This window comes from Hyla sarda, unplaced genomic scaffold (assembly GCF_029499605.1).
Source record: "Hyla sarda isolate aHylSar1 unplaced genomic scaffold, aHylSar1.hap1 scaffold_174, whole genome shotgun sequence".
Taxonomy (NCBI): Eukaryota; Metazoa; Chordata; class Amphibia; order Anura; family Hylidae; genus Hyla; species Hyla sarda.
Window position 1 is genome coordinate 235,665 of NW_026608382.1, and position 12,072 is coordinate 247,736.

The 12,072-nt window shown below is 46.1% G+C and overlaps 1 protein-coding gene across 1 annotated transcript in view; it reads right to left on the reverse strand.

Moving 5' to 3' along the window:
* The window catches only part of LOC130312927 (hydroperoxide isomerase ALOXE3-like), an 82,229-nt gene that overhangs the window by 1,587 nt on the left and 68,570 nt on the right, over positions 1 to 12,072 (reverse strand). The window contains exons 10-12 of the mRNA XM_056552620.1: positions 985 to 1,154; positions 701 to 822; positions 475 to 575 (exon numbers count right to left, since the gene is read on the reverse strand). Coding sequence (XP_056408595.1) covers positions 475 to 575; positions 701 to 822; positions 985 to 1,154 — 393 coding nt within the window. The remainder of the gene's footprint in view (positions 1 to 474; positions 576 to 700; positions 823 to 984; positions 1,155 to 12,072) is intronic.

Consider the following 12,072-nt stretch of genomic DNA (forward strand, 5'->3'; position numbering starts at 1 on the left):
GTCACGGTACGCCCCTTCAATGCAAGTTTAAGACTTACATTGAGGGGGCGGACCGTGACATCACAATACTCCGGCCCGTGTATCACCCATCATCAGGCCGGGGTGAAGTTTGCTCCATGCAGCAGATGGCACAGGGTGCTGTTGGAGAGATCGCAGCGGTTCCCAGCAGCGGGACCTCCACGATCAGATAGGGGATAAGATGTCAAGGGGCGGAGTACCCATTTTATAGGGGATAAGATGTCAAGGGGAGGAGTACCCCTTTAAGAAAAGTGACCAAAAGCTCCTGGTAAGAGGTAAGTATCAGGATGTCCCTTCTTCCTGGCCAACATTTCACCTTACATAGCCCCTGTTGTGGTGGTTTGATCCTAATTTAACTCTCCCAGTGACTATCCCCTTATGTTCACCCATCATCAGGTCCAACCTATAAATCTCATATCATAAAATGACAATTTGCCCCTATTTCCCCACACTCACCTGACCACTGTTGACCGCTGCGTGCTGAACAGAACACCTGAAGATCACCATGGTCAGGTACTTCACCAGCGAAGGCACAGTGTCCAGGGATGATGGGATTCCTGGAGGAATAAAGATGGTCCATTAGTTGTAATTATGGGATTTGTCCCAACGTAAGGTCTTTAGTTCATTCAGGGGCCACAACAGACCCAATACAGTGTTTGCCTCCATCACGTCATCGTCATACCTGAGGATTCACGCTCCTGGAATCCTTTTTCATAGATCTCGGACACCCAGGCTTGAAGTTCTCGGTCAGTTTGGACGGCTTCGTCGCTGCCATAATAGAATTGGACAATACTGGACACAAATCTGGGAAGGCAGAAAAGACCAAGAAGAAACTTAGTGTCCTGTGTCCAATATGGGGGAGATCTATATGTATTCATGTAGAAATCATCTTATGGGGTATGGTTAGGTTATCAAGGGGTCACCCAACCCAATCAAGACCCCAACCATGGGCATTATAGTAAATACCCCTCCACAGCCGCCCACACGCTCAGGCCGTCATCTCTGTAGTAGTAATTAGGGATGGTGTCCATTCCTCGGCTTGTGATATCATCGGGCAGACAGAGGTCACTGTAGGTCACCATTTCCATGGCTTTCTTCATCAGGACAGGTACACCTCCATTACCAATGGCCAAAATCTAAAAAGATTCACAAAATATGATGAAGATGCCACCCTGAAGAGAAAATCCCACCCTTCACACATCATAACACACTACTTTATACACCCTATAGGACACAGATATACTGTAATGTCGGGTTTTGTGTTTTCTTGTCTTTTTGGGTTTCTGTGTCTGGGCCATTTCTGTGCTTATTCTTTCCAGGGTTTGAAGAGTTAATGCTCGCACCCTATTGCAGTTCAGGTGTGGCTTTAAAACCCAAGTTCTGTTGGAACTCTGAGCTGGTGATTAGTTCTACTTTGACTATTTTATGATTCACCTTTGTTATATCTGAGTTTTTACCATGCTTATTATGCCTGTTTATGGTAGATTTTAGTCTGCTTGGTTTTAAAGGGGTACTTTAGTGGAAAACATTTTTTTTATTTTTTATCAGCTGGTGCCAGAAAGTTAAATGGGCACTGTCACCAACTTTATTTTTTGATATGTTGTAGTACTTATGTACTACAACATATCTCTAATATACTTTTATTATTTTTTTTTTTCATTAAAAAGGTTTAATTTACATTTAAAAACCGGCCACTGAAAAAGGACTGATTTTGGAGTGGCAATCGGTCCTTTTTCAGTTAGGCTGCACTCGCTCCCTGCCTGTCAATCAGACAGGCGGGAGCGAGCGCATTGGCTCCCCGGCCACTGGCTGGGAGGCAACTCCTCCCGCACATCGCCGCCGCCGCCTCGTTGCCGCCGCTGTCCCTGCACGCCCGCTGCCGGACTCTGCAGTAAAAAACCTATAAATACGCCACTACAGCGTATAGGGTAAACCCACCAAGAATAAAAATGTATATAATAAAATAAATAAAAAATATATTAATCTGATAAATCAATAACCATCAAGTTAATAAATATAGTTTTATTTTACAAAAAATACATATATCATACACAAGCAAAAAAGATTGATAAGAATATATAGCTATATAACATACATAAAAATAATTGTCATTAGCGCAATTTGATAATGTGTATAATTATTTAATAATTTTTTTTATATATATATATATATATATATATATATATATATGTAAATAAATGAACTTAAAAAATGCAAAAGATGGCAGGGACGGGAAAAGGATGTAAAAAAGAAAGGAGTAAATGTGGGGGTCAATTGATGACCAATGGATCATAGAAACACCTGTTGCTATAAAATACGTGCAATGTGACAATCTGTTTAAAGCATAAAAAGTGTATTCAACCTTAGAAATATAAATATGCATAAAGTGCAATGTGCAACACAGAAATATAAGTGTATACAATAAATGTAAAAAAGCAGCGCAAGAAAACAAAACAAAATAAAGTGCTAAAAGTGAAGGTGTCAGAATGTAAATACTTGACCCCACATGTAAAAAGAAGGTAGGTTCCACGTCCCTGCGATCACCTCCAACGCGTTTCACCGTGACCGGCTTTATCAAGGAGTAACTCCTTGATACTCCTTGATAAAGCCGGTCACGGTGAAACGCGTTGGAGGTGATCGCAGGGACGTGGAACCTACCTTCTTTTTACATGTGGGGTCAAGTATTTACATTCTGACACCTTCACTTTTAGCACTTTATTTTGTTTTGTTTTCTTGCGCTGCTTTTTTACATTTATTGTATACACTTATATTTCTGTGTTGCACATTGCACTTTATGCATATTTATATTTCTAAGGTTGAATACACTTTTTATGCTTTAAACAGATTGTCACATTGCACGTATTTTATAGCAACAGGTGTTTCTATGATCCATTGGTCATCAATTGACCCCCACATTTACTCCTTTCTTTTTTACATCCTTTTCCCGTCCCTGCCATCTTTTGCATTTTTTAAGTTCATTTATTTACATATATATATATATATATATATATATATATAAAAAAATTATTAAATAATTATACACATTATCAAATTGCGCTAATGACAATTATTTTTATGTATGTTATATAGCTATATATGCTTATCAATCTTTTTTGCTTGTGTATGATATATGTATTTTTTGTAAAATAAAACTATATTTATTAACTTGATGGTTATTGATTTATCAGATTAATATATTTTTTATTTATTTTATTATATACATTTTTATTCTTGGTGGGTTTACCCTATACGCTGTAGTGGCGTATTTATAGGTTTTTTAGTGGTTGTTTTGGGTTTTCCCCAATTTTATTTAGACCACAGTATATAGGACTTCTTTTTAGGTTGTTGTCGGACTCTGCAGTAACTGCAAGAGTAATTAGGTAACGGGGTATGCGGGGCGGGGGGGGGGGGTTGGGGTTTGAGGAGTGAACGGGCTAGTGCCGTAGCGGGGGGGAAACGGGCTAGCAAAAAAAAAAATAATAGGATGGTGGGAGCTACCCTTTAAGCAGATTTATAAATCACTTCTGTTTAAAAATCTTTATCCTTCCAGTACTTATCAGCTGCTATATGCTCTTTTCTTATTTAATTTCTTTTCTGTCTGACCACAGTGCTCTCTGCTGACACCTCTGTCCATGTTAGGAACTGTCCAGAGCAGGAGAGGTTTGCCATACGAATTTGTTCCTGCTCTGGACAGTTCCTGACATGGACCGAGGTGTCAGCAGAGAGCACTGTGGTCAGACTGGAAAAAAATTCAAAAAGAAAATAACTTCCTGTGGAGCATACAGCAAGTACTGGAAGGGTTAAGATTTTTAAACAGAAGAAATTTACAAATCTGTTTAACTTTCTAGCACGAGTTGATTTAACCCCTTAATGGTATTTTCCGTTTTTGCATTTTCATTTTTTCCTCATCACCTTCTAAAAATCATAACGCTTTAAATTTTGCACCTAAAAATCCACATTATGGCTTAATTTTTGCACCATCAATTCTACTTTGCTGTGACATTGGTCATTTTACCCAAAAACCCACGGCGAAACGGAAGAAAAATCATTGTGCGACAAAATTGAAGAAAAAATTCAATTTTGTAACTTTTGGGGGCTTTCGTTTCTACACAGTACATTTTTTCGTAAACATGTCACCTTCTCTTAATTCTGTAGGTCCATACGATTATAATGATCCCCGACTTATATAGGTGATTTTGTCGCACTTCTGGAAAAAAATCATAACTACATGCAGGAAAATGTATACGAATAAAAATGTCCTCTTCTGACCCCTATAACTTTTTTATTTTTCTGCGTACAGGGCGGTATTAGGGCAAATTTTTTTGCGCTGTGATCTGACGTTTTTATCTGTATCATTTTTGTTTTGATCGGACTTTTTGATCACTTTTTATTCCCTTTTTTATGGTATAAAAAGTGACCAAAAATATGCTACTTTGGATTCTGATTTTTTTTATGTGTACGCCATACACCGTGCAGTTTAATTAACGATATATGCTTATGGATTACGTATGCATACGTCATATAGCGGGAAGGGGTTAAAAAAAATTCCACCGGAGTACCCCTTTAAGTACATCTGGATAGATGCCTGCGTGAACGCAAACGGGAGTGCTCATCTTCCTCTATCTCTCCTTTTTTGCCTGACTCTTCTCCGTGCCCGAGGTTGAACCCATGCAAATAGGGTCCATCTGTACCCCAGAGGGTTGCCGGAGATTTCACCAGCTCTACGGGATATGTTTCTACTGTGGAGAGGACACACATTTCATCAGGTCCTGTGTCAAGCGTCCGCGTCCAAGTGGTAATCATGGAGGCCACTTGGGCGCACAGGTTTGTTATGCCCCTCAGAGAACTACGCCTGGCACAGTTCTTCTGGGAAGCATTGTTCCATCCAATGTTCAATCAGATACAACATCTAAGAGGGTTGTAAAGCCAGTTTTGTAGCAGCCTCTGGCTGAATCGGTATGTTGTGGCAGTAAAGGCAAATTGAGTATTGAGAGCGCTCATGCAGACTTGTGGTCAGAGGGAAGTGATGAGGATTTGGAGGATGATTGTGAGGACACTGATGAGTGGTGTGATTTGGAGGATGGTCGTGAGGACACCGATGAGTGCTGTGATTTGGAGGCTGGTCGTGAGGACACTGATGAGTGGTGTGATTTGGAGGATGGTCGTGAGGACACTGATGAGTGGTGTGATTTGGAGGATGGTCGTGAGGACACCGATGAGTGGTGTGATTTGGAGGATGGTCGTGAGGACACTGATGAGTGGTGTGATTTGGAGGATGATCGTGAAGACACCGATGAGTGGTGTGATTTGGAGGATGATTGTGAGGACACGGATGAGTGGTGTGATTTGGAGGATGATCGTGAGGACACCGATGAGTGATGAGGATTTGGAGGATGATCGTGAGGACACTAATGAGTGGTGTGATTTGGAGGATGGTCGTGAGGACACTGATGAGTGGTGTGATTTGGAGGATGATCATGAGGACACCGATGAGTGGTGTGATTTGGAGGATGATCATGAGGACACCGATGAGTGGTGTGATTTGGAGGATGGTCGTGAGGACACCGAGGAGTGATGAGGATTTGGAGGATGATCATGAGGACACCGATGAGTGGTGTGATTTGGAGGATGATCATGAGGACACTGATGAGTGGTGTGATTTGGAGGATGGTCGTGAGGACACCGATGAGTGATGAGGATTTGGAGGATGATCATGAGGACACGATGAGTGGTGTGATTTGGAGGATGATCATGAGAACACTGACGAGTGGTGTGATTTGGAGGATGGTCGTGAGGACACCGATGAGTGGTGTGATTTGGAGGATGGTCGTGAGGACACTGATGAGTGGTGTGATTTGGAGGATGATCGTGAAGACACCGATGAGTGGTGTGATTTGGAGGATGATTGTGAGGACACAGATGAGTGGTGTGATTTGGAGGATGATCGTGAGGACACCGATGAGTGATGAGGATTTGGAGGATGATCGTGAGGACACTAATGAGTGGTGTGATTTGGAGGATGGTCGTGAGGACACTGATGAGTGGTGTGATTTGGAGGATGATCATGAGGACACCGATGAGTGGTGTGATTTGGAGGATGATCATGAGGACACCGATGAGTGGTGTGATTTGGAGGATGTTCGTGAGGACACCGATGAGTGATGAGGATTTGGAGGATGATCATGAGGACACCGATGAGTGATGAGGATTTGGAGGATGATCATGAGGACACGATGAGTGGTGTGATTTGGAGGATGATCATGAGAACACTGACGAGTGGTGTGATTTGGAGGATGGTCGTGAGGACACCGATGAGTGATGAGGATTTGGAGGATGATCATGAGGACACGGATGAGTGGTGTGATTTGGAGGATGATCGTGAGGACACCGATGAGTGATGAGGATTTGGAGGATGATCGTGAGGACACTAATGAGTGGTGTGATTTGGAGGATGGTCGTGAGGACACTGATGAGTGGTGTGATTTGGAGGATGATCATGAGGACACCGATGAGTGGTTTCATTTGGAGGATGATCATGAGGACACCGATGAGTGGTGTGATTTGGAGGATGGTCGTGAGGACACCGATGAGTGATGAGGATTTGGAGGATGATCATGAGGACACCGATGAGTGGTGTGATTTGGAGGATGATCATGAGGACACTGATGAGTGGTGTGATTTGGAGGATGGTCGTGAGGACACCGATGAGTGATGAGGATTTGGAGGATGATCATGAGGACACGATGAGTGGTGTGATTTGGAGGATGATCATGAGAACACTGACGAGTGGTGTGATTTGGAGGATGGTCGTGAGGACACCGATGAGTGGTGTGATTTGGAGGATGGTCGTGAGGACACTGATGAGTGGTGTGATTTGGAGGATGATCGTGAAGACACCGATGAGTGGTGTGATTTGGAGGATGTTCGTGAAGACACCGATGAGTGGTGTGATTTGGAGGATGATCGTGAGGACACCGATGAGTGATGAGGATTTGGAGGATGATCGTGAGGACACTAATGAGTGGTGTGATTTGGAGGATGGTCGTGAGGACACTGATGAGTGGTGTGATTTGGAGGATGATCATGAGGACACCGATGAGTGGTGTGATTTGGAGGATGATCATGAGGACACCGATGAGTGGTGTGATTTGGAGGATGATCATGAGGACACCGATGAGTGGTGTGATTTGGAGGATGTTCGTGAGGACACCGATGAGTGATGAGGATTTGGAGGATGATCATGAGGACACCGATGAGTGATGAGGATTTGGAGGATGATCATGAGGACACGATGAGTGGTGTGATTTGGAGGATGATCCCGCTTTGCGGCGGGCTCTGGTGAAAACCAGTAGTAACTTAGAACCGGTCCACTAGCACGGTCCACGCCAATCCCTCTCTGGCACAGAGGATCCACCTCCTGCCAGCCGAAGCGTGACAGTAGATCCGGCCATGGATCCCGCTGAAGTTCCACTGCCAGTTGTCGCCGACTTCTCCACGGTGGTCGCCCAGCAGTCGCAACAGATAGAGCAACAAGGCCACCAGCTGTCTCAACTGAACGTGATGCTACAGCAGCTACTACCACAGCTTCAGCAATCATCTCCTCCGCCAGCTCCTGCACCTCCTCCGCAGCGAGTGGCCGCGTCCGGCCTACGACTATCCTTGCCGGATAAATTTGATGGGGACTCTAAGTTTTGCCGTGGCTTTCTTTCACAATGTTCCCTGCACTTGGAGATGATGTCGGACCAGTTTCCTACTGAAAGGTCTAAGGTGGCTTTCGTAGTCAGCCTTCTGTCTGGGAAAGCTCTGTCATGGGCCACACCGCTCTGGGACCGCAATGACCCCGTCACTGCCTCTGTACACTCCTTCTTTTCAGAAATTCGAAGTGTCTTTGAGGAACCTGCCCGAGCCTCTTCTGCTGAGACTGCCCTGCTGAACCTGGTCCAGGGTAATTCTTCCGTTGGCGAGTACGCCATCCAATTCCGTACTCTTGCTTCCGAATTATCCTGGAATAATGAGGCCCTCTGCGCGACCTTTAAAAAAGGCCTATCCAGCAACATTAAAGATGTTCTGGCCGCACGAGAAATTCCTGCTAATCTGCATGAACTCATTCATCTAGCCACTCGCATTGACATGCGTTTTTCCGAAAGGCGTCAGGAGCTCCGCCAGGATATGGACTTTGTTCGCACAAGGCGTTTTTTCTCCCCGGCTCCTCTCTCCTCTGGTCCTCTGCAATCCGTTCCTGTGCCTCCCGCCGTGGAGGCTATGCAAGTTGACCGGTCTCGCTTGACACCTCAAGAGAGGACACGACGCCGCATGGAGAACCTATGCCTGTACTGTGCCGGTACCGAACACTTCCTGAAGGATTGTCCTATCCGTCCTCCCCGCCTGGAAAGACGCACGCTGACTCCGCACAAAGGTGAGACAGTTCTTGATGTCAACTCTGCTTCTCCACGCCTTACTGTGCCTGTGCGGATATCTGCCTCTACCTTCTCCTTCTCTACTATGGCCTTCTTGGATTCCGGATCTGCAGGAAATTTTATTTTGGCCTCTCTCATCAACAGGTTCAACATCCCGGTGACCAGTCTCGCCAGACCCCTCTACATCAATTGTGTTAACAATGAAAGATTGGACTGTACCGTGCGTTACCGCACGGAACCTCTCCTAATGTGCATCGGACCTCATCACGAAAAAATTGAGTTTTTGGTCCTCCCCAATTGCACTTCCGAAATTCTCCTTGGACTACCGTGGCTTCAACGCCATTCCCCAACCCTTGATTGGTCCACAGGAGAGATCAAGAGCTGGGGTACTTCTTGTTTCAAGGACTGTCTTAAACCGGTTCCCAGTACTCCCTGCCGTGACCCTGTGGTTCCCCCTGTAACCGGTCTCCCTAAGGCTTATATGGACTATGCTGACGTATTTTGCAAAAAGCAAGCTGAGACTTTACCTCCTCACAGGCCTTATGACTGTCCTATTGACCTCCTCCCGGGCACTACTCCACCCCGGGGCAGAATTTATCCTCTGTCCGCCCCAGAGACTCTTGCTATGTCTGAATACATCCAGGAAAATTTAAAAAAGGGGTTTATCCGCAAATCCTCCTCTCCTGCCGGAGCTGGATTTTTCTTTGTGTCCAAAAAAGATGGCTCCCTACGTCCTTGCATTGATTACCGCGGACTTAATAAAATCACGGTAAAGAACCGCTACCCCTACCTCTTATCTCAGAACTCTTTGATCGCCTTCAAGGTGCCCACATCTTTACTGGACTGGACTTAAGAGGTGCTTATAATCTCATCCGCATCAGGGAGGGGGACGAATGGAAAACTGCATTTAACACCAGAGATGGACACTTTGAGTATCTGGTCATGCCCTTTGGCCTGTGCAACGCCCCTGCCGTCTTCCAAGACTTTGTTAATGAAATTTTTCGTGATCTCTTATATTCCTGTGTTGTTGTGTATCTGGACGATATTCTGATTTTTTCTGCCAACTTAGAAGAACATCGCCAACATGTCCGCATGGTTCTTCAGAGACTTCGTGACAATCAACTTTATGCCAAAATGGAGAAATGTCTGTTTGAATGTCAATCTCTTCCTTTCCTAGGATACTTGGTCTCGTGCCAGGGACTACAAATGGACCCAGATAAACTCTCTGCCGTCTTAGATTGGCCACGCCCCTCCGGACTCCGTGCTATCCAACGTTTTTTGGGGTTCGCCAATTATTACAGACAATTTATTCCACATTTTTCCACTATTGTGGCTCCTATCGTGGCTTTAACCAAGAAGAATGCCAATCCTAAGTCCTGGTCTCCCCAAGCGGAAGACGCATTTAAACGGCTCAAGTCTGCCTTTTCTTCTGCTCCCGTGCTCTCCACACCTGATCCATCTAAACCCTTCCTATTGGAGGTTGATGCCTCCTCAGTGGGAGCTGGAGCGGTCCTTCTACCAAAAAAATTCTTCCGGGCATGCTGTTACTTGTGGTTTTTTTTCTAGGACCTTCTCTCCGGCGGAGAGGAACTACTCCATCGGGGATCGAGAACTACTGGCCATTAAATTGGCACTTGAGGAATGGAGGCATCTGCTGGAGGGATCAAAATTTCCAGTTATCATTTACACCGATCACAAGAATCTCTCCTATCTCCAGTCTGCCCAACGGCTGAATCCTCGCCAGGCCAGGTGGTCGTTGTTCTTTGCCCGTTTTAACTTTGAAATTCATTTTCGCCCTGCCGACAAGAACATTAGGGCCGATGCTCTCTCTCGTTCCTCGGATGCCTCGGAAGTAGAGGTCTCTCCGCAACACATCATTCCTCCTGACTGTCTGATCTCCACTTCTCCAGCCTCCATCAGGCAAACTCCTCCAGGGAAGACCTTAGTTTCTCCACGCCAACGTCTCGGGATTCTCAAATGGGGTCACTCCTCCCACCTCGCAGGCCATGCGGGCATCAAAAAGTCCTTGCAACTCATCTCTCGTTTCTATTGGTGGCCGACTCTGGAGACGGATGTTGTTGATTTTGTGCGGGCCTGTACTGTCTGTGCCCGGGATAAGACTCCTCGCCAGAAGCCCGCTGGTCTCCTTCATCCTCTGCCTGTCCCCGAACAGCCTTGGTCTCTGATTGGTATGGACTTTATTACAGACCTACCCCCATCCCGTGGCAACACTGTTGTTTGGGTGGTCGTTGATCGATTTTCCAAGATGGCACATTTTATTCCTCTTCCTGGTCTTCCTTCAGCGCCTCAGTTGGCAAAACAATTTTTTATACACATTTTTCGTCTTCACGGTTTGCCCACGCAGATCGTCTCGGATAGAGGCGTCCAATTCGTGTCAAAATTCTGGAGGGCTCTCTGTAAACAACTCAAGATTAAATTAAACTTCTCTTCTGCTTATCATCCTCAATCCAATGGGCAAGTAGAAAGAATTAACCAGGTCCTGGGTGATTATTTACGGCATTTTGTTTCCTCCCGCCAGGATGACTGGGCAGATCTTCTACCATGGGCCGAATTCTCGTACAACTTCAGAGTCTCTGAATCTTCTGTACGTCCGTCACCCTCTTCCCCCCCTCCCTATTCCCTTGCCCTCTGGTTTGCCCGCTGTGGATGAAGTGACTCGTGATCTTTCCACCATATGGAAAGAGACCCAAAATTCTCTTTTACAGGCTTCATCTCGCATGAAAAAGTTTGCCGATAAGAAAAGAAGAGCTCCCCCCATTTTTGCTCCCGGAGACAAGGTATGGCTCTCCGCTAAATATGTCCGCTTTCGTGTCCCCAGTTACAAACTGGGACCACGCTATCTTGGTCCTTTCAAAGTCTTGTGCCAAATTAATCCTGTCTCTTACAAACTTCTTCTTCCTCCTTCTCTTCGTATTCCCAATGCCTTTCATGTCTCTCTCCTTAAACCACTCATCATCAACCGTTTCTCTCCCAAACTTGTTTCTCCCACTCCTGTTTCCGGTTCTTCTGACATCTTCTCCTTGAAGGAGATACTGGCCTCCAAGACGGTCAGAGGGAAAAAATTATTTTTGGTTGATTGGGAGGGCTGTGGACCTGAAGAGAGATCCTGGGAACCTGAGGACAACATCCTAGACAAAAGTCTGGTCCTCAGGTTCTCAGGCTCCAAGAAGAGGGGGAGACCCAAGGGGGGGGGTACTGTTACGCCGAGCGCTCCGGGTCCCCGCTCCTCCCCGGAGCGCTCGCAACATCCTCGCTACTGCAGCGCCCCGGTCAGATCTACTGACCGGGTGCGCTGCGATACCGCCCCCAGCCGGGATGCGATTCGCGATGCGGGTGGCGCCCGCTCGCGATGCGCACCCCGGCTCCCGTACCTGACTCGCTCTCCGTCGGTCCTTTCCCGGCGCGCGCGGCCCCGCTCCCTAGGGCGCGCGCGCCGGGTCTCTGCGATTTAAAGGGCCACTGCGCCGCTGATTGGCGCAGTTGGTCTAATTAGTGTGTTCACCTGTGCACTCCCTATGTATACCTCACTTCCCCTGCACTCCCTCGCCGGATCTTGTTGCCATCGTGCCAGTGAAAGCGTTCCCTTGTGTGTTCCTAGCCTGTGTTCCAGACCTCC